This window comes from Mesoplodon densirostris, chromosome 14 (assembly GCF_025265405.1).
Source record: "Mesoplodon densirostris isolate mMesDen1 chromosome 14, mMesDen1 primary haplotype, whole genome shotgun sequence".
Classification (NCBI taxonomy): domain Eukaryota; kingdom Metazoa; phylum Chordata; class Mammalia; order Artiodactyla; family Ziphiidae; genus Mesoplodon; species Mesoplodon densirostris.
Window position 1 is genome coordinate 35,663,760 of NC_082674.1, and position 23,932 is coordinate 35,687,691.

At 37.4% G+C, this 23,932-nt stretch overlaps 1 protein-coding gene across 4 annotated transcripts in view; it reads right to left on the reverse strand.

The window, feature by feature from the left end:
* The window catches only part of THADA (THADA armadillo repeat containing), a 312,101-nt gene that overhangs the window by 282,324 nt on the left and 5,845 nt on the right, over window positions 1-23,932 (reverse strand). For all 4 annotated transcript variants that reach the window (XM_060116779.1, XM_060116777.1, XM_060116778.1 and 1 more), the window contains exons 4-14: window positions 21,118-21,248; window positions 16,843-16,994; window positions 16,693-16,725; window positions 16,393-16,441; window positions 12,448-12,629; window positions 9,207-9,301; window positions 7,581-7,801; window positions 5,854-6,551; window positions 4,281-4,432; window positions 2,951-3,106; window positions 2,081-2,203 (exon numbers count right to left, since the gene is read on the reverse strand). In XM_060116779.1, the coding sequence (XP_059972762.1) occupies window positions 2,081-2,203; window positions 2,951-3,106; window positions 4,281-4,432; window positions 5,854-6,551; window positions 7,581-7,801; window positions 9,207-9,301; window positions 12,448-12,629; window positions 16,393-16,441; window positions 16,693-16,725; window positions 16,843-16,994; window positions 21,118-21,248 (1,992 nt within the window). The remainder of the gene's footprint in view (window positions 1-2,080; window positions 2,204-2,950; window positions 3,107-4,280; window positions 4,433-5,853; window positions 6,552-7,580; window positions 7,802-9,206; window positions 9,302-12,447; window positions 12,630-16,392; window positions 16,442-16,692; window positions 16,726-16,842; window positions 16,995-21,117; window positions 21,249-23,932) is intronic.

Here is a 23,932-nt window from a genome sequence, read left to right on the forward strand (position 1 = left end):
ATAAGCTGTAAAACATCGAGGCTATTTCATTAATGTTATTCTTTTTTTTAACATCTTTATTGGAGTATACTTGCTTTACAATAGTGTGTTAGTTTCTGCTTTATAACAAAGTAAATCAGCTATACATATACATACACTCCCCATATCTCCCTCTTGCGTCTCCCTCCCACGCTCCCTATCCCACCCCTCTAGGTGGTCACAAAGCACCAAGCTGATCTCCCTGTGCTATGCAGCTGCTTCCCACTAGCTATCTATTTTACAATTGATAGTGTATATATGTCTATGCCACTCTCTCACTTTGTCCCAGCTTACCCTTCCCCCTCCCTGTGTCAAGTCCATTCTCTACGTCTGAGTCTTTATTCCTGTCCAGTCCCTAGGTTCTTCAGAACAATTTTTATTTTTAGATTCCATATATATGTGTTAGCATATGGTATTTGTTTTGTCTCTTTCTGACTTACTTCACTCTGTATGACAGTCTCTAGGTCCATCCACCTCACTACAAATAACTCAATTTCGTTTCTTTTTATGGCTGAGTAATATTCCATCATATATATGTGCCACATCTTCTTTACCCATTCATCTGTTGATGGAAACTTAGGTTGCTTCCATGTCCTGGCTATTGTAAATAGAGCTGCAATGAACACTGTGGTACATGACTCTTTTTTTTTTTTTTTGGCGGTACACGGGCCTCTCACTGCTGCGGCCTCTCCCATTGCGGAGCACAGGCTCTGGACATGCAGGCCCAGCGGCTGTGGCTCAAGGGCCCAGCCGCTCCGCAGCATGCGGGATCCTCCCGGACCGGGGCACAAACCCACGTCCCCTGCATCGGCAGGCGGACTCTCAATCACTGCACCACCAGGGAAGCCCCCATGACTCTTTTTGAATTAGGGTTTTCTCAGGGTATATGCCCAGTAGTGGGATTGCTGGGTCATATGGTAGTTCTATTTTTAGTTTGTTAAAGGAACCTCCATACTCTTCTCCACAGTGGCTGTATCAATTTACATTCCCATCAACAGTGCAAAAGGGTTATCTTTTCTCCACACCTTCTCCAGCATTTATTGTTTGTAGATTTTTTTGATGATGGCCATTCTGACTGATTGGTACCTCATTGTAGTTTTGATTTACCTTTCTCTAATGATTAGTGATGTTGAGCATCCTTTCATGTGTTTGTTGGCAATCTGTATATCTCTTTGGAGAAATGTCTATTTACGTTGTCTGCCCATTTTTGGATTAGGTTGTTTTTTTGATATTGAGCTGCATGAGCTGCTTGTAAATTCTGGAGATTAATCCTTTGTCAGTTGCTTCACTTGCAAATATTTTCTCCCATTCTGAGGGTTATCTTTTCGTCTTGTTTATGGTTTCCATTGCTGTGCAAAAGCTTTTAAGTTTCATTAGGTCCCATTTGTTTATTTTTGTTTTTATTTCCATTTCTCTAGGAGGTGGGTCAAAAAGGATCTTGCTGTGATTTATGTCATAGAGTGTTCTGCCTATGTTTTCCTCTAAGAGTTTTACAGTGTCTGGCCTTACATTTAGGTCTACAGTTTTTTTTTGTTTGTTTGTTTTTGTTTTTGTGGTATGAGGGCCTCTCACTGTTGTGGCCTCTCCCGTTGCGGAGCACAGGCTCCGGACGCTCAGGTCCAGCGGCCATGGCTCATGGGCCCAGCCACTCCACGGCATGTGGGATCTTCCCGGTCCGGGGCATGAACCCGTGTCCCCTGCATTGGCAGGCGGACTCTCAACCACTGCGCCACCAGGGAAGCCCCACATTTAGGTCTTTAATCCATTCCGAGCTTATTTTTGTGTATGGTGTTAGGGAGTGTTCTAATTTCATTCTTTTACATGTAGCTGTCCAGTTTTCCCAGAATGTTACTCTATGACAGACTTCAAGTCCAGCACTAGTTCCGCAACTCAGGCTACCTTAAGAGAAGTTCCAAAGCACTAGAAGGAATATGTAAAACCCAGCTTGAAGGAAAAAAGCACAGAAATACTATTCACCAAGAGTATTTACTTCTCTTTAATGTTTATTCAAAATTGTTTTAGGTTTCTTAAAAATCTGTATATCTAGAAATCTATTACCTACCTTATATTGCTGTAAAGATACAGAAGGGTGCTGTCTGGTTAACTCATTCTCTGGTTCATGTTTGGATTTACTTTGTTCCAGTTTATAAAGTACCTGAGAACTTTCCTGTATCCTACAAAACAACTTTGAGAAGAAAAATGAAGCATACGTGAGCCACATTAACCTTAAACATCAGCTTGAAAGGCAAAGGAAGAACTTTCTAAACTCTTTAGACTAAAACTTCAGGCAAGGGGAGTACTGGTTTTTAAACTCAATATTTAAACAGTGTTTCTTTTTTTTTTTTTTTAAACAGTGTTTCTTTTTGACAGAAAATTAACCTTTACATTTTAAAAACCAAAAACCAAATATTACTGCAAATCAGAATCCACAGTCATAAAGCCACAGTTCTATTTCCCGTAGGTCGGCATGAACCTAAAGATGATATACTCACTTCTACTCTCTACCAACTCTTCACCCCAGAAGTGTGTCAGATGATTAATTCAAGCTGAATTATTCAATAATGACCATTTCTTGAGGCACTTACAGGAACGATAAAAATACAAAGACATCCTTCCTCCCCTTACTAAAGTTTACTTAAAATACCTTATACCCTGAAAACTCCAGTGCTAGATTTTTTTTTTCCTTTCAAAAAGAGAGTTCAGGGCTGATTTATTACACCAACGTGAAAGGACTTTTCACTCTGGATTTTAACCCCAAATATAAACTTTATGGAATCACAGAACAAAGCGTTCACAGAAGGGCCATGAAGAGCTGTGGTAGTCCAATCCCATGACCCTTATTCCCACACTCTCCTCGGATCTGGGCTCTTTTTAAAAATAATTCCAGAGCAAAGTTCACCACTTTCCTACACTTTCTGAAAAGAAATTTTACCTTTTTAAGAAGAGAACAAATCTGTTGCCGCACTCCTGGAGACTGACTGTTAAGATTGTATGTGATAAAGAACTGAATGCACTCCATTTCTTCTGTGGAAACAATTTCTGTGCTTCGATTACTTTCACAAAGCAAGCCTAATGTATCGATCCGTACCTAAAATACACCAAGCAATAAAATGTTAACTTTTCAATGAAATAAGCAAAGCCTAAACCACTTGATGGGTTTAATTATTTACACAGGCTACCAAAGGTGGGCGGGGGGAAAGGTAAACCTCAGTTTACCCACGTGTACTTCAGAAAGGTTCCATAATCCCAAAGTTCCTGTGGTTATTTCCTATAAAATTATTTTATTAAATGTGTAAATTGGGTATTTTATTAAAGTCAAAAATCTTGGGCTTCAAAGTCAAAAAAATTTTATTAAAGTCAAAAATCCCTGGTGGCGCAGTGGTTGAGAGTCTGCCTACTGATGCAGGGGACACAGGTTCGTGCCCCAGTCCGGGAAGATCCCACATGCCACGGAGCGGCTGGGCCCGTGGGCCGTGGCCGCTGAGCCTGAGCATCTGGAGCCTGTGCTCCGCAACGGGAGAGGCCACAGCAGTGAGAGGCCCGCATACCCCCCCGCCAAAAAAATCTTAGAGATTCTTATTTCACAGTAATGCTCAACTTCATTCTTTTTTCTCAGTGACCACTCTGCCCCAGGACCACATCATCTCACTCTCCAATTACTGTCTTGAACATGTCACTGGTTTCTTTTTGCTCCCACTCTGGAAACGCATCTTTGTTTCCATTCATGCCACTTCCTGGCTGAAGGCAGAGTGGCTCTGCTTCCCAGTTACCAACTGGATAAAATCTGAAGTCTTCAACCAAGCATTGGAGGCTTCCATAAAATGGACAAAATACTCCACTCCTGCCAAACGATGTCTTTAGTCACCCTTCAGCCCTTGTTTACTGTGTCCTTCCATTTTGAGTAGGCGCCAGTGCTTCCCCTCCTCAGATCACATTTATCACTTTCCTACTCAATCACCATCTATACTCAGATCAATCTCTTCTTCTAAGCTTCCCCAGTCTTTATGCATAAAGGTACACTTGTATCTGCATTGTCTTCTAAGAGTTTCCAGTTGTCTTATGCAGGTTTCCTTATTCTCTCAACTAAACTTTAAGTAGCCTGAGTACAATGTCTATACTCTTGCCTTTCTATTCATCCTTCTTATGGAGCCCTTAAAACAGTGCTGGGCATAATGTAGGGGCTTCTATATCACACTGTTAAATGAGTAAATGAATCAGCAATCTACTGCATGTATGAATTCCCAGTTATTTTGTTTACTTACTTGGCAGTGCTGATGAATTAAGCCTTGCTTTATTCTTGCACTGGACACAAGGTCCCTCCAGGCATCAGTTGCAGACTGAAGATGTCCATGAGCTCTAGCTGTTCGTAGACAAGCCATCAAAGCTCCCAGAGCCCCTCTGCTGTCATAAGACCCTAAGGATGGAAAAGATTACTCGTGGCTCAAGACTCAGTAACAAAGACCACCACTGTGCTATTTAAAAACTACAAAATTCACATGTTTCCAATTAACATTTCAAGAAACAAAAATCACATTTTAAGCTAAATTCTAACATGAATTAGTGTTTCTATTATAAAATCATTATTTAAAAGGATTTAATAGTTCTTAAATCAATAATTTCAGTAAGCATAATCCATTTATTGTTAACTTAAAAAATCATAATTTTTGGCTGATATTTTTACCTTTCCCTTGACAGTTAGAAAACAGACCATCAAGTCAATCAGGGAAAAAATCAAGTGAAGAAATATTTAAAACAATAAAAATAACTAAAATGACTTTCAGCCGAAAATAGGAAAAACACTTCAGTGGCTAAAGACCATTATTTCTCTAAAAACAAACACTGAACCTCTCTATATTTTGGAGTTACAGTTTCTTCTTAGCAAAGGAGATAAAAGGGGGATCACGAAGAACCTGATGCTTTCAGAGGCCAGGACATCAGCCATTACTAAGGGGACAGGGAGCTCTGGCTCACAGGACACCTTGGTTTAAAATAAAGACTGCCTAGCTTCAGAACAGATTCACGGATCCTCAGCTTTAGATGGCTTCTCAAAAATGCAAGGACAATTATTGTTAAAAATTATAAATAAGGCTCATTTTTGTGTACAGGAATCCAATTTTCCAGCTATCTCATGGTTATTCTTTGAAGGATTGAAAGATTTTAACTTAAATTTTAGTTAGAAATACTCTTAAAATGTGGTGTAGGGTACCATATTCCTGCTTTGTTAAACAGAATATGATAATTTTAACATTTACATGAGGAGTCAGGATCATCGTTTTATATATTAATTACTAAATTATGCTTCAATGCAGTGATTCTTTCAAGGTTACTGAGTTTCAATGGAATGTTTATGCTTATTCTAAATGACCAGAGAGAGCTGTTTCCTGAGGTCATGCTTCTAAATTTTTTATCTCTGTCCCAGAGACAAATACTTGCTACTGCCTATTTACCTGTCTTTAACCTTGCCTAAAACAATTTTTAATTACCATTTCAATCACTTGAATAAGCAAATTATATAAAACACACAAACGTTTACTCCAGTCTGACAACCAAATAATAAAAACTTGGTAAAATGAATTAAAACCTAGTAATAAAGGAAACCTCATAATCGTAACTGGGATCAATCCTTAGCCTGTAGAAATGACTTCAGCCAAAAAACTCTATTCAGCTAGGTACAGGAACATTCATTTCAATCCAAAATTTCTATCTTTAATATCCTCCTTTACTATTCATAGAAATGGTAATATTTAAATTTGCATATGGGCAACATCTGCCTAGGTACCTAAACTTAAGCATCCTAACTAGAAATTACTAAAACAAAAAAATTCATTTTCTTACCAGTTTTAGCATCAGCAGAAGTCTGAAGAATCTTTACCATGTAGCTTAAGCTTTCAGGGTTGCAATTCAATAATTTTGGCAAGTAATAATCAATCACGTAAGATTTTTGATCCAGATTTCCTTCACACAGTATAAACAGGAGAGGAGAAACCCAAGTCTCATGCCACTTGTCAATCCAAGTGCTGTCAACAGCCTGGGATTTCAAACAATTCTTATGATTTTTAAACATGGTTTCCAAGAGGTCACTTGCATAAGGCACCAAGGACTGGTCCCCCATCACCTCTAAGATTTGCGATGGAATAGTTTTAGCTAATGCCAAAATATGTTCAATTCCTATGTAATCTACTAAACAACCAAGGCATGTGTACTTTCCTTTACTATGCCATTCCAATCGCAAAAGACTCTCAGTCAGTTGAAAAATGAAACTATCAGCAGCCAAATCTGAACCTGACTCTTCCAGGGCAAGCTGGTGCATTTGGAGAATATTTCTGAATATGATTTTGGTTTGGTGTCTCAAAGCATCCAAGGGATGTTCCCAGTGGGTATAGACATATCCCAAAAGTCTCCGAACCACATCTGAATTCCCATTCAGACGGTCCTTTAGGCTTGGGGAACTTGATTCAAGGACTTGTATAGCTGAATTAGTCCAAGATGCCAAAATTCTAGACAGAAACATTTCCAGAGTTGACTCCTTGATCCTGAAGAAAAATGAGTCATATTATTTTATACTGACTAGTAAAAGGAATTTCATTTTATAATCAGACTTTAAAAATATCAATACAAAATATAAAGAATGATCAGAAAATTGAATCATCATTAAATTTACAACAAAAAATTACAAAGCCAAAACAGATCTCAAATTTGCATACAAATCTTTCCATTTCGTAAAAACTAATCCATAAAAGGACACAGGGAAACTTTTGCAGGTGATGGAAATGTTCATTATTTTGACTGAGATGCATCTTTCACAGGTGTTTAAAAATATACTGAGGGGCTAGGGAATATTAGTGGGAATGGGGCTTCTTTCTGGTGTAATGAAAATATTCTAAAGTTGACTGTGGTGATAGCTGCACAACCCTGTAAATACACATACTAAAAAAAAATTGAACTACATGCTTTAAATAGGTGAATTATATGGTATGTAAATTATATCTCAATAAACTGTTATAAAATAACCATGAAGAATAATTTTTAAATTACTTTAAAATATGCACAACTTACATCAAAAAAACACAAAATACAATCCAGTGAAGTCAGAGACCTCATTACCTTTCTAGCTTAGGTGCTTAAAAGCAATATGCTATTAGGTAAGCATTTACTTTTCTAAGCTTCACTTTACCCATTCAACAGATTAGATTTCCTATCCTATCTATCAGACATGTGAGGATCACACTGAACTACCTATGCTGAAGTTATTCGTAAACTCTAAAGCATTATATGTATAGAAGTGTTTATAATTTTTTTAAATGCTTGCATTAGAGACTGAATGTTAAAATTAATTTTACAAGTGTTTGGTACAGGTTAACCTGCACCAATAATTTCTCTCTCTCTCTCCCACCATCCCATCTTCTCCTGTTCTACTTTCATACCCACTTCATTCCCTACACATATCTCCCTTCTAATTTAAGATTATCCTGACCACTTTTCATGGAATTACTAAGTAAGCCAGCTCAGCTGCCATCTTTTAAATGTCTGACAAGCAAAGCAAAATATGAGACAAAACTCACTGTGAACTCAAGGTGAACAGAACACGCACAGTATCCAAGAGCAGGGCCTCCCCACTGGGGCCCATCCTCCCATCCTGCCAATCCAACATGGTGAGTGTCCCCTGACACAGGAATAAGAGAGCTGACTGGGAGACATCAGCACAACAAAGGCTCCTGCAGCAGTTCAAAAGCCACTCGGGGATGCTGGTGTGGTCCACTGAACGGAGAAGCAAACTACTAATCTGGAAAAATATGACAGAGCTGATACACACAAAGCCTCTAAAACTTTCCAGATATTCCAAAATATAAATCCAAAATTCTCTTTCCCCTGAAATGTCCTAGGAAAAACACTGAATCTAAAGGTGAAAAACCCACAAGTGTTAAAATTATTATATCAAGAGGAAAAAAATTGAATCTAAATACATGAACAGTTTTGCTGGTTTGAATGTACTGGGAGAGCACAACACATTGCCACCTGCAGGTGGATGAGATTATTAACTAATGCTTTTTTAGAGGTGATTTGAGAAATTAAAATTTTTAACTTTATCCAATGATAATTACTTTGTGTGAGCTTGTAAAACAGTATACATCTATTTTGTATAAAGTCATTTTGCTCTTAGTAAAGAACTAAATAAATTCCTAGATAAAACAGCAAGGAAAAAAAAACTGCTAGTACTAAATACAAGAATTGTATTATCAACTTACACCTTCCATACAATCAAATTCCCTGAACAACTGATTCTAGTACAATATTTGGGTTATTCTTAATAAAAATAACATTTATTTTAAAATTACTGTATATATCTATACATTAATCTCTAATTTTAATAACACAAATATCTTTTATGATACTGAGAGATGGAACTGAACAACACTAGAAAAAAACAAGGATATATACCCAAAAATGTTGATAATGATTATCTTTGTGAGACAGATTTACAGGTGACTATTATTGTCTTCTTTCTGCTTTATCCAAAGTTTTGGAAGTCACTTATTATAAGGGAAAAAGGTCACCAGAAAGATTCTGACTACGCAAAAAAACTTTTTTAAATTCACTTCTTTAAAAAAACTTTTTTAAATTAATTGATTAATTTTTGCATGCAGGCTTTCTCTAGTTGCGGCAAGCGGGGGCTACTGTTCGTTGTGGTACGCAGTCTTCTCATTACGTTGGCTTCTCTTGTTGCACAGCATGGGCTCTAGGCGCATGGGCTTCAGTAGTTGTGGCATGAGAGCTCAGTAATTGTGGCTTGCAGGCTCTGGCGCACGGGCTTAGTTGCTCCGCAGCATGTGGGATCTTCCCGGACCAGGGATCGAACCCGTGTTCCCTGCATTGGCAGGCAGATTCTTAACCACTGTGCCACCAGGGAAGTCCCTAAAAATATTTTTTAAAACATGTGTTGGGACTTCCCTGGTGGTCCAGTGGTTGAGACGTTGCCTTCCAATGCAGGGGGTGTGGGTTCGATCCCTGGTGGGGAGCTGGGATCTGCATGTCTCGGGGCCAAAAAACCAAAACAACATAGAACAGAAGCAGTATTGTGGCAAATTCAATAAAGACTTTAAAAAATGGTCCACAGCAAAAAAAATCTTAAAAAGAAAAACGTGTCTAACTATCAATAAAGTACAATTCTAAAAAGGAGATGGACTTACCAAATCAGGAATCTTTTCGGGTGGATGAAACATAGCCTTAATAAAAAGAATAACAGCTAATCCAGATGTACTCTGAATTGTCTGTAAGAGGTCATCTATTTGGCAAAAAAGTAGAAAGCATGTATTAAATGATGATGGATACTGTGGTACAGTAGAAAGAGCAGATGCCATGGGGTCAGACAGTCCTGGGTGTAATTTCTAGCTTGACCACTTCCTAGGTGGATAGGCTTTGATTAAGTTATTTAACGTCCCAGGGATTCAACTTTCTCTTCTGTAAAATGGGAAAAATATAACCCCTACCTGACACAGTTGTTGTAAGGTTGAAATAAATAATGAACATAAAGGCTTTTAGGCCCAGCACACAAATAATCAATGTGATTCCTTTCTCCTCTAACATCCACTCTCTCCTCCTCTCCATCTACTCTCTCCCAGCACATCTAGCAGCAATACCTCCTATTCCCTCCCTTCCACTGATGCCTCTGCATCCCAATCCCCATGGTACATTACTTTTTCTTAAAGTGATTTCAGGGCTTGTGTAAAGAGCCCACATCAGTGCTAATTACAAACTTTGCTCTCACTGGCACTGTACCCAATGTAACCAAACAATCCTGGCTTACTATCTTCTTTTTGTTTTCTATTAGCCTCTGGTTTGTGAGAAAGTAAACAAAATAATACAGTGAATTATTCACTTTGGGGTAAGAATTATGAATACCTACTATAAGCTATCTTCCAAAAATCTATTCTGCCCTTTATCCCTGCTAATGAACTGTGACTCTGGGAGATCCACGTGCCCAGCCAAAGACAGGATACCCGTTTCCTCAATCTTCCTTGCAACTAAAGGTACCATATGAGGATTCAGGCCAATGGGGTGTAAGCAGAAATCTTTTGGCTATTTTTGTTCTTCCAGATTAAAGGTAAAGATGCAACTGGTCCTCCTTCCTGCCCTGAACACAGACAAGGGGACTGGAGAGAGAGCAGTCATATAGTAACCATGAAACAACAAACATATGGATGAAAGCCAACATGCTGAAGACGGCAAAGCAGAAAAGCAGAAATGTTTGGGTCCCTGACTGCCTACAGTAGTTCTGGATCACCTGCCTCTGAATTTATCCTTTTGTGGGGAGGCACATTTAATTAAATCCCTGAAGTTCAGTTTTCTGTTACTTACAGCTAAGCACTTTACTGATACATGAAGCTTTAAAATCCTAGGGAAGAACAGCATTGATTAGGGGCCATCAACTTTTCAGAAATGAGGCTGCCTCACATTAAATTCATGTCTTCTCTGCATTTCACTGAAGTCTTCTTTTTTTAGATTTATAAATTCCTCTTTTAAAATGTAAATATCCTCTGAAAACATGTCTGTAAATTATGCCTTAATAAAAGGAACTTTATTTTCCTTTTAATACTTATCTGAGATCCTAGGCAAAGGAAGGAAGGCAGGAAGGAAGGAACGAAGAGAGGGGGAGACAGAGAGAGAGAGAAAGGAAAGAAGGCAGGAAGGAAGGAAAAGAGAGGAAAGAAAAGAAATACTAATGAGACAATATAGTTAGGACTCTCACTAGTTACCAGGGTTAAGAACATATAAACAATGAGATACTATTTTTTCCCCATCAGCCTAGCAAAATCAGAGTCAGTTACTGCTTTTTCACAAGCAAGAGCTCTGAACAGATCCCATTAATGTTTTTTTAATTAAGTTAATATTCATACATACATTACCATATAGAATAGGAGGTAAAGGGTGAAAAGGTAATACAGCTTTTTATGTAGACACTTATATGTTTAGTATAACATTTTTGCTAATCTTATTGTAATATAAAACACAGATACAGAAAACATCCAAAGCAAATGTATAGCTTAATGGATTATTAGAAGGTTAACACCCTTGTACCCACCATCCAAGGCAAGAAATAGAGCTTGGCCACCCAGCCCAGAGGGCTCATCCACATGCCTCACCCCAATCAAAAGTTCCTCTCTCTCACCCTGAGTAAGCATTATCCTGACTTTCACAGTAAAGACTGCCTTTTTATTTTTAAATAGTTTCATTAATCAAATGTGCATCCCTAGACACTATAGTCTCGCCCATTTAAAATTTGTTTGATATGTCCTTTAATCTACAGCTGCCCCTTCCATCCTTTTTATTGTAATTTCTGTTGAAGAACTCTGTCCTTTTAACCTGCAGAGTTTCCCATAATCTGGATGTTTACTCCTAGTGTGGTTCAACACTTTCTTCTGTCCTCTGTAATTCCTGCAAAATGGCAGGTGACCTAGAGACGGGGTCAGTCTCAAGTTCAATTCTTTTGGGAAGACTACAAGTGGTAAAAGCAAGACTCAAAAGTAAGAGGCACGTGTTGCCTGGTTGTCTGTTTCTGTAATGTTAGCAGTTGTTGATGCCTAATGCCTACCTCAAGTCACTGGGGGTAACAAAATGGTGATATTCTAATTCCATCATTTCATTTTAACTCCTTAGTTGAAACACTTTTATAAAAAGACACTTCCTCTCCTTGATAAGCCTGTAGATTGCCTCACATTTGTCTGTTTACAAAGTAAACCTTACATCCAGGGAACAAAAAGCAACCACCACCAGCAGAAGACTTTGCAGAACCCTCTAATTTGGTGCATTGTTAAGTTTTTCAATGCATGTATGAAAATGTAGAAAGATGTAAAAGAAATAAATTAGGAGAGACTACTTGGTGCTGTACTGCCATTCCTACTGTATTTTTACACTTTTTGGCAGCACTAAGTATTTTTACTAAATAGACAACAACAACAAAAAAGGCACTTCCTCTCATTACCTACTTGGTTTCCTGGTGGTACAGTTCATATGGATAGAAGCAACATGAGCTATAAGGAGGAATAATGACCAGCCCCACAATGACCGCTGTCATTATCTGAAGGTAACACCTGCTGCTAAGGAGAAATGCATGGGTTACACTAATCTTTCCAGATCGTATCTCCAAATTTGGAAATTTCTCAAGAATTTTCTTTTGCTTTTTAAAGTCTGTGGCTTTTCAACACTAAGACTGTTGGGTTTTCTTCTTTGTATACAATACACACATACACACATTTAGAAAAGTCCTTCAGTGTTATCCCTTGTTGAACTGTAATCCAGAACCTTTCGCCACTTTGAGGGGCTGGGGGAGAGGAAGTTCTATATCTCAGTTAAGTATCAAATATTTCATACCATTGGTAGCAAAGTGATTGACACTCAATTGTAATCATCATTTGTATGTTTTATACTTACCATCGCTTAAAAACTTGGTAAAGATACTCAGCAATTCACACATACTTTGCCATGTAGGAGAACTCTTCAAATGAAGTCTCTGGAAACCTTGTACTTTCTGTACTAACATCACTGAAACTCTAATGCCTACCAACAAGTCATTCATCAACTGAGTTTGAACAATATGATTTCCAGCCAATTTTCTACAACAAAGAAAAGAAATTATTACAAAAGAAAAGTCAAATTAAAATGTCACCTTTTCTATCTCTCTCCAAAATAATCCCTTAATCAAAGGGCCAAAATCAATTTTAGATTATAATCAACATTTATGCCTCTCTCATCCATTCCCATAAATATTCCAGTTATGCAGACATTTATTGCAAACTTCCAGCACTCTTAACTTACCTCAAAATTTTCCCATTTTCTCAGCTAATGACTAACCTCACTTCTTCTTTTTAGAGTAAAAATAACAAATCAAGAATAAATGGTACAGTCACTGTGGAAAACAGTATGGAGTTTCCCAAGCAAACTAAAAATAGAATTACCATATGATCCAGCAATCCCACTCCTGGGCATTTACCCAGACAAAACTATAATTCAAAAAGATACATGCACCCATATGTTCATTGCAGCACTACTCACAATAGCCAAGACATGAAAACATCCTAAATGTCCATCGACAGATGAATGGATAAAGAACATGTGGTACATATATATATAATGGACTACTACTCAGCCATAAAAAAAGAACAAACTGCCATTTGCAGCAACATGGATGCAACTAGAGATTATCATACTAAGTGAAGGAAGTCAGAAAGAGAAAGACAAATACATATGCTATCACTTACATGTAGAATCTAAAATATGACACGAATGAACGCATCCATGAAACAGAAACAGAATCATGGACATGGAGAAAAGATTGGTGGTTGCCAAGGGGGGATGGGGAGTGCAGGAGGGATGGATTGGGAGTTTGGGATTAGCAGATACAAACTGGTATATATAGAAGGGATAAACAACAGGTCCTACTGTATAGCACAGGGAACTATATTTGATATCCTATGATAAACCATAATAGAAAAGAATATGAAAAAGAATGTATATGTATGTATAACCGAGTCACTTTGCTGTGCAGCAGTAATTAACACAACGTTGTAAATCAACTATACTTTAATTAAAAAAATAGAATAAATGACATAATTTCTAAATCTGAACACTCCCTAACCTTGTAATTTCCTTGATCTGGCTTCCAAGATGCCAGGCGCCCTTAGATTTTTCTCCTACTTCACTATTGTTGAGCCTTCTCAGACACCTTGGCTAATTCATCTTCTTCTCCCTTATGTCTTTATGTTAGAGCTCAACGCAACCCAGTCTTTACTTCCTCTGTCCATCTAATTCATTCCCTTGATGCTGAGCTCATCTAGCTCATAAGCTTTAAATTATAGTCTATATGCTGACAATTCCCCAATTTTCATCTCCAGCCCAGACCTCTTTTTCCAATTCCAGGCTTGTGTGTGCAACTTCCTACTCAACATCTTCACCTGGATGTCTGACAGACATCTCAAACTACGTGAACTTATCCACAACTCCACACCAGCTCCACCTGCTAGGATCTCTATCCTACAAAAACTTGGCAGTCATCCTTGACTCCTCTCTCCCTCATCCCATCTGTAAGAAAATCCTGTTGGTTTTACCTTCAAAATATATCTAGAATCAGACCACCTCCACTGCTACTTCTGGCCTGAGCCACTCTCATCTCTCCCTTGCATTACTATTACTGCAATGCCTCCTAACTGGCCTCCCAGCTTCTATCCTTGCTCTTCTCAGTCTATTCTCAACATAGCAGAACACAAGAGCAATGATGATGTTAAAACAAAAGTCAGGGAAAACAGTTTGGGGGCTCGCTCCTCAAAAAGTTAAACATAGAATTACTATATGATCCAGCAATTCTACTCCTAAGTATATACCCAAAGGAACTGACAGTAGAGACTCAAGCAGATACTGGTATACCAATGTTTATAGCAGCATTATTCACATTAGCCAAAAGGTATAAACAACCCAAATGTCCATCAACAGATGAATGGATAAACAGAATGTGGCCTATATATACAATGGAATATTCTGCCATTAAAAGGAGTGAAATTAATACATGCTACAACATAGATTAACCTTTAAAACATTATAAGTAAAATAAGCCAGACACAAAAGGACAAATATTGTATTCCACTTATTTGAGTTTATCTAGAATATGCAAATTCAAAGAGACATAAAGTAGAATAGAGGTTATCAGGGGTTGTGGGTAAAACAACAATATATAAAAGGACAGTGAATTTTCTTTTGGATGCATTGAATTTGAGGCACCTTGTAAAACAACCAGGAGACAACTGCTATATGAGTTGAGTTCGTTGTCTTCCCAGGAGACAACTGCTATATGAGTCTACCACTCAAGGAAAAGATCTAACTTGGAGTGGTGCCTGGGAATCCTAAGTATAGAGATGGTAGCTGACACCAAAGAAGTGGATGATATAAAGCAGTCAGAACAAACAGAATGAAAAGGACAGAACTCATATTTAAGAGATGAGCAGAGGAAGAAGAGCCTAGAAGGAAACAGAGAAGGAGTTCCTGGTAAGGTAAAAGGAGACTTGGGTTAAAGATGGCACAAAGATATTACTTCTACTCTCCCCCAGAACTTCCCTAAACCAACAACCAAGGGATTTAAAACATAAAAAGACATAAATACACAAGAGCAACAAAAGACAATAATACTAAAATTTTAGGAGCAGATGGATGAGTGATAACTGACTTAGCAGAATCAAGAAAGGTGAATCCTAAGTCAGAGAACAAGCCCAGAACAACCCGATTTGCAGCCCCCAAAGGCTAAGAAATTGTTGGCACCAGTTGCTCCTTGATGTGGAGCTAAATGTAGGTATGAAAACAGGAAGAGTGGCTACGCTCTGAGAATGACAACTGTGGATCATACCTCCAAGCTAGTAAACAACTGGTTTACCTCCAGAGAAGGTAAAACAGTTAAGTGTCTGGACAGGAAGACAACACACACCCCTAAAGCAATGATACCATATTGCAAACAGGAGAATTAGGAAAATATATGCACAATAAATGCTAAATGCCGAGATCTCAGCTTTCTTCCCTCACTCAGCAACAAGAATATTAAGCCAATGGTTTGAAAGATTCTTCCATGGCAAATCCACTACCCATGCAAAAAGGCCTAAAGATACTGGCATCAAGCATTCCCCCAAAGAAACAGCCCAACTAGACTAGCCCACAATAAAGCCTGCAATCAACCCCAACCATATGTACAGAGATCCAAATCAACTCTCAGTGCCCCAATCTTAAATGAGTGCTCAGCCAAGGATCACCAGACTTCCAATGAAAGCTTCTAGCAACAAATACAATGACCAAAACCAGCAAACAGAAAAAAAGAAGGTTGGAAGAAATAGAGACCCATGTAAGATAAGAAAACTTAAAAAAAAAAACCTTATTATTAATATCCTCAGAGAGATAACAGAGCATATTTCATCCACAAAATAAAAACAGGATGCTATGAAAAAGGAACACTCCAGTAGAGGAAAAAGCTCTTCCCTTTCTCATTTATTCTCATAATAATTTATTTGATCTTTTAAAATTAAATATCAAACCTCAAAAAAATAAATTTAAATAATTACATCTAATATTAATGGACAGGGATGGAAAGGAGCACATTCTGGACCCTTCTTAAAAATTTCCTTTGTGGGGACTTCCTTGGCAGTCCAGTGGTTAAGACTGTGCTTCCACTGCAGGGGGCATGTGTTCAATCCCTGGTTGGGGAACTAAGATCCCGCAAGGTGCATGGCGCAGCCAAATAAAAAAGAGCAAGCAATACAATACAATTTCCTTTGTACAAACACAACGCACAACTGCAAATGTACACACACACATAAACAAGCATGGAAACATGTTAACACTTGCCTGTTTTCTTCTGAAATTTCAATTAAACTCTTCTGTAGATAATGAAGCACTGAAACATAAAGAATATAATGAAAAATCAGAAATTTAAAACTGTGAACTTTGACTTCAGCACAAGAAAATATTTTAAATCACTGCCACCCAAAATGATATCATAGAAGTAGAAATTTAAAAGAAAGGCACACCACGTATGTTAGTCATCTGCAGTACTCCACCTGTTGCCAAGAAACTTAAAAGAACCAGTTCCAAAATGACTTACACAAGCAGTCACCTCTCAGAATAAAATAAAATAATAGGACTTACCATTTTCAAGAAGGTTATTAACACTTGATCTACCTGTGGGGGAAAAATTAACACTGGTAAGCAGTTTCAGAAAGAAAATTAACATCATTTAAAACACTGATGTAAGGACAGGTGTTAGCCAGAAAAAGTACTAGAAAAGAGCTGGCTTACCCAAGTCAAAGTTCTCCATACAGGAAGATATATTGTCAATAACTTTCCTATAAGAGTACAGATCAGTAGTAGTATTCAATTCTTCCTGAAGACGAGAAGTAAAACTCTGTGTAGCCTCAGTTAGAAAAAATTCAGGTAGGTCATTTAGTGAGCTAGAAAAAGAACCAAATATTAAAAATCTAACAACCTTAGAGTATGTACAAGGATATGTAGGGAGGGAGGGGAATATTATAAATGAAAAAATATTGAACGACACCTTCAAAATACAGCCAGGAAATTATAACATCACACCACTAGAAGACAGATCAGGAACTCCCTCTCATCTGGTCTCCCTGCTTCCATATTACTTCCCTCCCATTCTGCAGACTATCCTCAACAGAGCAGCCAGAGTGATATTACTAAAATAACATGTTATTCCTCTGCATAAAACCATCCAACAATGTCCTTCTCAGTCAAAGCAGTAGCCAAAGAGATTACATTGACTTATGAGACCCTACACGATCTGGGCCCACCATTATCTCTCTGGCTCATCTTGATCCTTGTTCACTTCACTCTAGCTACACAGCCTTCCTCCATTCCAACAACATGCCAAAGTCTTTGTACTTGTTATTTCCTCTACCTGGAACTCTCTTCCCTCAAATATACCCAATAATCATTTCCTCGCCCCTTTCAGGTCAATCTCAAACATCACCCTATCAATGACACTAAACAAAGATGTCTGAAGTCACTACTATATTTTAAACTGTAACCTTCACCCAATCCTTGGTACTCCCTTTCCCGTTTCTTTGCTTTATTTTTTTTCCTCCATAGCACTCATGCCCTCTAATTCCTATATATTTTGCTTATTTATCTATCTTCTGTCTTCCTCTTAGAAGTAACCTCTGTTCTGGACTGTTTTATTCACTGTTTCCCCAATGCCTAGAAGAATACTTGACACATAGTAGATAATCAATAAAAAATTTACTGAATGGATAAATTAAATTTAATGCCAATTTACCACATTTAAAAAAAAATTTGACTCAACAGTTCTAAAGCTGTTCTGGAAGGAAAAAAAATTCGAAAATAGAATATTCTGAAAAATAAGAGTCACTACAGAGATGACTTGTTCTAGTATATAATTAAACCATAGTATCAAACTATATTGAATAAAAGAGTGATGTTGGTGGGTAAACAAATAGACCCAAGTCTAAAATCAAACCTTTGCTTATACAAGAACATAGAACATAATAATATGGCATTTCAAGTATGTGGTGAATAATGGACTATTCACCAGTCTGGGGATAAGTGGCTCCCCATACAGAAAAGAAGGCTAAGTTGGATCTCTATCTCACACTACACTCAAAACTTAATTCCAGATAGATTTAAAAGTTAAACAAACAAAAAGAGTATTTTCAGATAAGACAAGTAATTTTATATAATCTTGTATTAGAGACAGCATATACAAGCTGAAACTCAGAAATCTACACAAAGGAAAATATTTGCCGGTTTGAGTGTGAAAAACATTTTTTTTATTTTTATAAAGCAAACACCAGGAAGAAAGTTTAAAGACAAGTAACAAAATAAAGGAATATATTTGGCACGTAATCTGTATAGATCTCTTATAAATAAAGACATTCTACAGTTGGCTGCCTTCCTGCAGGCATTCCCCACACCCTTCTTTGCTGGCAAAGCTCACCTTCCACTAAAGGGCTAAAGGTGTGACACCTTTGCTTCCTAACCATTTTTTACAACGAGGGAGAGAGAACATATATGACCCAATCTTGACAATGAATATCAACAGGACCTTCAATGAAAAGTCTACCGGGACCTTCCACAAAATGTTTTTTCTCTCCAATAAAAAGAAATGCGAAGGAGGAAATTTCCTTTTTTTTTTCTTTTTGCCAACTGCAGTAAAGTCTATATAAGGTGCTTGTAACTGCTTTAGCCCCTTGTAACTCTGAAGGACGATAGGGCCAACACAGTGAGAAAAAGATGGAAAACATCAGGATGTTCAATGACATTTGTTGACTACTTCACCGAAACCCTATAACTGGTCAGTATTTGATCATTTGCTTTATGACACAATAAATACACTTGATTAAAGAAAAAAAAAGTTCTAACAAGAAAACATACTAAGATATGTAATCACCAAAAAAAACTAAAATAGTCAAAATCCACACATTAAAAGTCTCTTGGGGACTTCCCTGGTGGCACAGTGGTTAAGAATCCGCCTGCCAATGCAGGGGACATGGGTTCAAGCCCTGGTCTGGGAAGATCCCACATGCCACAGAGCAACTAAGCCCATGTGCCACAACTACTGAGCCTGTGCTCTAGAGCCTGCGAGCCACAACTACTGAGCCCGCATACCACAACTACTGAAGCCTGCGTGCCTAGAGTCCATGCTCCACAACAAGAGAAGCCACCACAGTGAGAAGCCCACACACTGCAATGAAGAGTAGCTCTCACTTGCCAAAACTAGAGAAAGCCTGCGGGCAGCAATGAAGACCCAATGCAGCCATAAATAAATAAATAAATAAATTTTAAAAAAATAAAAAATATTCACTCTCACTAGTAATCTGGAAAGTGCAAATTATAACATAATACCATTTTTCACCTACCAAATTTTAAAAGATATAAAGATTGATTTTATTCAGTGTTGGAAAGACATGAAGAAAAAGGCACTCTTAATCACTTGTTAGAAGGAGTATAACATGGTATCGTGTTGAGGATTATGATTTAGCAATATCTATCAAAAATTTTGATAGGCGTAAGTTTGGTCAAGAAATTCCTCTTCTAGGAATTCATTTCAGAGAAATACACATATAAAATTATATACATAATTAAGAATATCACTGTAGCATTGCTGGAATAATGAAAACTTGAAAACAAACTATCAATGGAGAAGTGATTAAATAATATGTAATATGGCACATATAAATTTCGGTACATCCATATTATGGAATATCTAGCTGTTAGAAAGAATGAGGACTTTCGGTGGAAATGTAAAACGGTGCAGCCATATGGAACATTGTTCGGAAGTTCCTCAGAAAATTAAAAATAAAATTACCATATGATCCAGCAATCCCACTTCCGGGTATATACCCTAAAGAACTGAAAGCAGGATCTCAAAGAGATATTTGCACAACCTTGTCCATTATTCGCAATAGTCAAAAAGAGGAAGCAACCCAAATGTCTATCAACAGACTAATGGATGAACACAATGTGCTATATACATACACTAGACTATTAATCAGCCTTAAAAAGGAAGGAAATCCTATCACATGCTACAACATGGATGAAGCTTAAGGACATAAGTCAGTCACAGAAAGATAAATACAAATGTTCTACTTATACAAGGTATCTAAAGTAATCAAAATCATAGAAAAAGAAAGCAGAATGGTGGTTGCCAAGGGCTAGGGGGAGGAGGAAATAGGGAGTAGTTGTTTAATGGGTATAGAGTTTCAGTTTTGTAAAATGGAGAAGTTCTAGAGACCCACAGCACAACAATGTGAATACACTTAACACTACTGAACTGTACACTCAAAAATGGTTAAGATGGTAAATTTTATGTTATGTGGGTTTTTTTTAACCACAATTAAAAAAAAAGAAGGACTATACTGACCTGAAAATATCTCTAACACATTCCTTAGTGAAAAACAACCTACAGAGAAATATGTAGAGTATAACCCCATTTACATAAAAAATAAAAACTAAAGTATAACACACACACAGTAAACCCAAAGGAAAGGTCCAGAAACACCAAAATGTCAAGTGATAACCTTTACTAAGAAAAGATAGGCCAGAAATAGTGAAAAGGCTCACTTTTTATTTTGTGTACTTCTATATTGCTTAAACTTTTTACACTAAGCATATATTCCTGTATTACCTGTGTAATATAGGTAATATGGTAATATATTCCTAATATATGCTTAGGAATATATGCTTTAAACATCTGTTTAAACCAAGAACAGATGGGACACAGAAAAAACAGCAGGATGACAGATTTAAACTTAACCAATAATTGCATTACATGCAAATGGACTAAACCAGGAGTCTGCAAAATATAGCCTACAGCCTATTTTTTTAAGGTCTGTGACCTAAGAAGCCTTTTTACATTTTTAAAGAGTTATGATAAATAAATAAGTAAATAAACAAAACAAAGAAGAAATTGTATGAATGAAATTGCTAAGTGATATATTTCAGTTCAGTTTTACCAAACCATAGAGGGAACCTTAAATACTGGTTACTTTTGGTCAAATTAAACATTTACAACGTCTAACTTCTTTTTTTCCTTACCTTGCCAAGACTTTCTTCAAGGGATTCTTTAGATTCAAAGAAAGATAAATGCCTGCTAAAATATCCAAACAACTTCGAATAGTGGGATCACACTTGCCATTTTTATTTGCCTTCTCCAGTAAGGGCACAATCTATAATCCAAAGAATTCAAAGCCATAGTAATGTTTTTCTAATATCAAGAATAGTAAAGTAACATAGATTCAAATACTTTTTTAAGTCTCAACTTTAATGTGTAATATTTTCCATCTACACTGTTAAGGGTACTAATTTAAACATTATTTAATTTAATTTAAAACTATTTCAGTATTTATTAAATTTTTAAACCATGCCCCCAACTCCCACTTTACCCTCCAGACCCACCTTCACTGAGAAGTAGACTTGTTAATGGCTTAAGGTACAGGAATTCTGTAGCACTACTGAAAACCAATAATACATTTAATTGCTTCCCAATAAAATATTATGCAACTTCAAATGATAAATCCTAATAATGAAATGCTCGTAAGGACAGTCTTTACATTTTAAGTTAAGTTTTTAACATGACTGCTAAAAAGTTTTGAAGATTAAGATTAATAGAAATTTTTTAAAAAATTTATCTCCACAAAAAAGGTATGCAGGGCTTCCCTGGTGGTGCAGTGGTTGGGGGTCCGCCTGCTGATGCGGGGGACGCGGGTTTGTGCCCTGGTCTGGGAGGGTCCCGTGTGCCACGGAGCGGCTGGGCCTGTGGGCCATGGCCGCTGGGCCTGCATGTCCAGAGCCTGTGCTCCGCAGCGGGAGAGGCCACAGTGGTGAGAGGCCCGCGTACCGCAAAAAAAAAAAAAAAAAAAAAAAGGTATGCACAGAGAGGGCAGACAGCAGAAGCAAGAAGAACTACAATCCTGCAGCCTATGGAACAAAAACCACATTCATAGAAAGATAGACAAGATGAAAAGGCAGAGGGCTACGTACCAGATGAAAGATCAAGATAAAACCTCAGAAAAACAACTAAATGAAGTGGAGATAGGCAACCTTCAAGAAAAAGAACTCAGAATAATGATAGTGAAGATGATCCAGGACCTTGGAAAAAAAATGGAGGCAAAGATCGAGAAGATACAAGAAATGTTTAACAAAGACCTAGAAGAATTAAAGAACAAACAAACAGAGATGAATACAATAATTGAAATGAAAAATACACTAGAAGGAATCAATAGCAGAATAACTGAGGCAAAAGAATGGATAAGTGACCTGGAAGACAGACTGGTGGAATTCACTGCTGCATTACAGAACAAAGAAAAAAGAATGAAAAGAAATGAAGACAGCCTAAGAGACCTCTGGGACAACGTTAAATGCAACAACATTCGCATTATAGGGGTCCCAGAAGGAGAAGAGAGAGAGAAAGGACCAGAGGAAATATGTGAAGAGATTATAGTCGAAAACTTCCCTAACATGGGAAAGGAAATAGCCACCCAAGTCTAGGAAGCTCAGAGTCCAATACAGGATAAACCCAAGAAGAAACACGGCCAGACACACAGTAATCAAACTGGCGAAAATTAAAGACAAAGAAAAATTATTGAAAGCAGCAAGAGAAAAATGACAAATAACATACAAGGGAACTCCCATAAGGTTAACAGCTGATTTCACAGCAGAAACTCTACAAGCCAGAAGGGAGTGGCATGATATACTTAAAGTGATGAAAGGGAAAAACCTACACCCAAGATTACTCTACTCTGGCAAGGATCTCATTCAGATTTGATGGAGAAATCAAAAGCTTTACAGAAAAGCAAAAGCTAAGAGAATTCAGCACCACCAAACCAGCTCTACAACAAATGCTAAAGGAACTTCTCTAGGTGGGAAACACAAGAGAAGAAAAGGACCTACAAAAACAAACCCAAAACAATTAAGAAAATGGTCCTAGGAACATACATATCGATAATTACCTTAAAGGTGATTGGATTAAATGCTCCAACCAAAAGACACAGGCTTGCTGAATGGATACAAAAACAAGACCCATATATATGCTGTCTACAAGAGACCCACTTCAGACCTAGGGACACATACAGACTGAAAGTGAGGGGATGGAAAAAGATATTCCATGCAAATGGAAATCAAAAGAAAGCTGGAGTAGCAATACTCATATCAGATAAAATAGACTTTAAAATAAAGAATGCTACAAGAGACAAGGAAGGACACTACATAATGATCAAGGGATCAATCCAAGAAGAAGACATCACAATTATAAATATATATGCAACCCACACAGGAGCACCTCAATACATAAGGCAACTGCTAACAGCTATAAAAGAGGAAATCGACAGTGACACAATAATAGTGGGGGACTTTAACACCTCACTTACACCAATGGACACATCATCCAAACAGAAAATTAATAAGGAAACACAAGCTTTGAATGACACAATAGACCAGACAGATTTAATTGATATTTATAGGACATTCCTAGGTTTAGGACAAACCTAGGGAGACAAAAGACCTTTATGCAGAAAACTATAAGACACTGATGAAAGAAATTAAAGATGATACCAACAGATGGAGAGATATACCATGTTCTTGGATTGGAAGAATCAATATTGTGAAAATGACTATACTATCCAAAGCAATCTACAGATTCAATGCAATCCCTATCAAATTACCAATGGCATTTTTTACGGAACTAGAACAAAAAATCTTAAAATTTGTATGGAGACACAAAAGACCCCGAATAGAAGGCGGTATTAAGGGAAAAAAAAACGGAGCTGGAGGAATCAGACTCCCTGACTTCAGACTATACTACAAAGCTACAGTAATCAAGACAATATGGTACTGGCACAAAAACAGAAACATA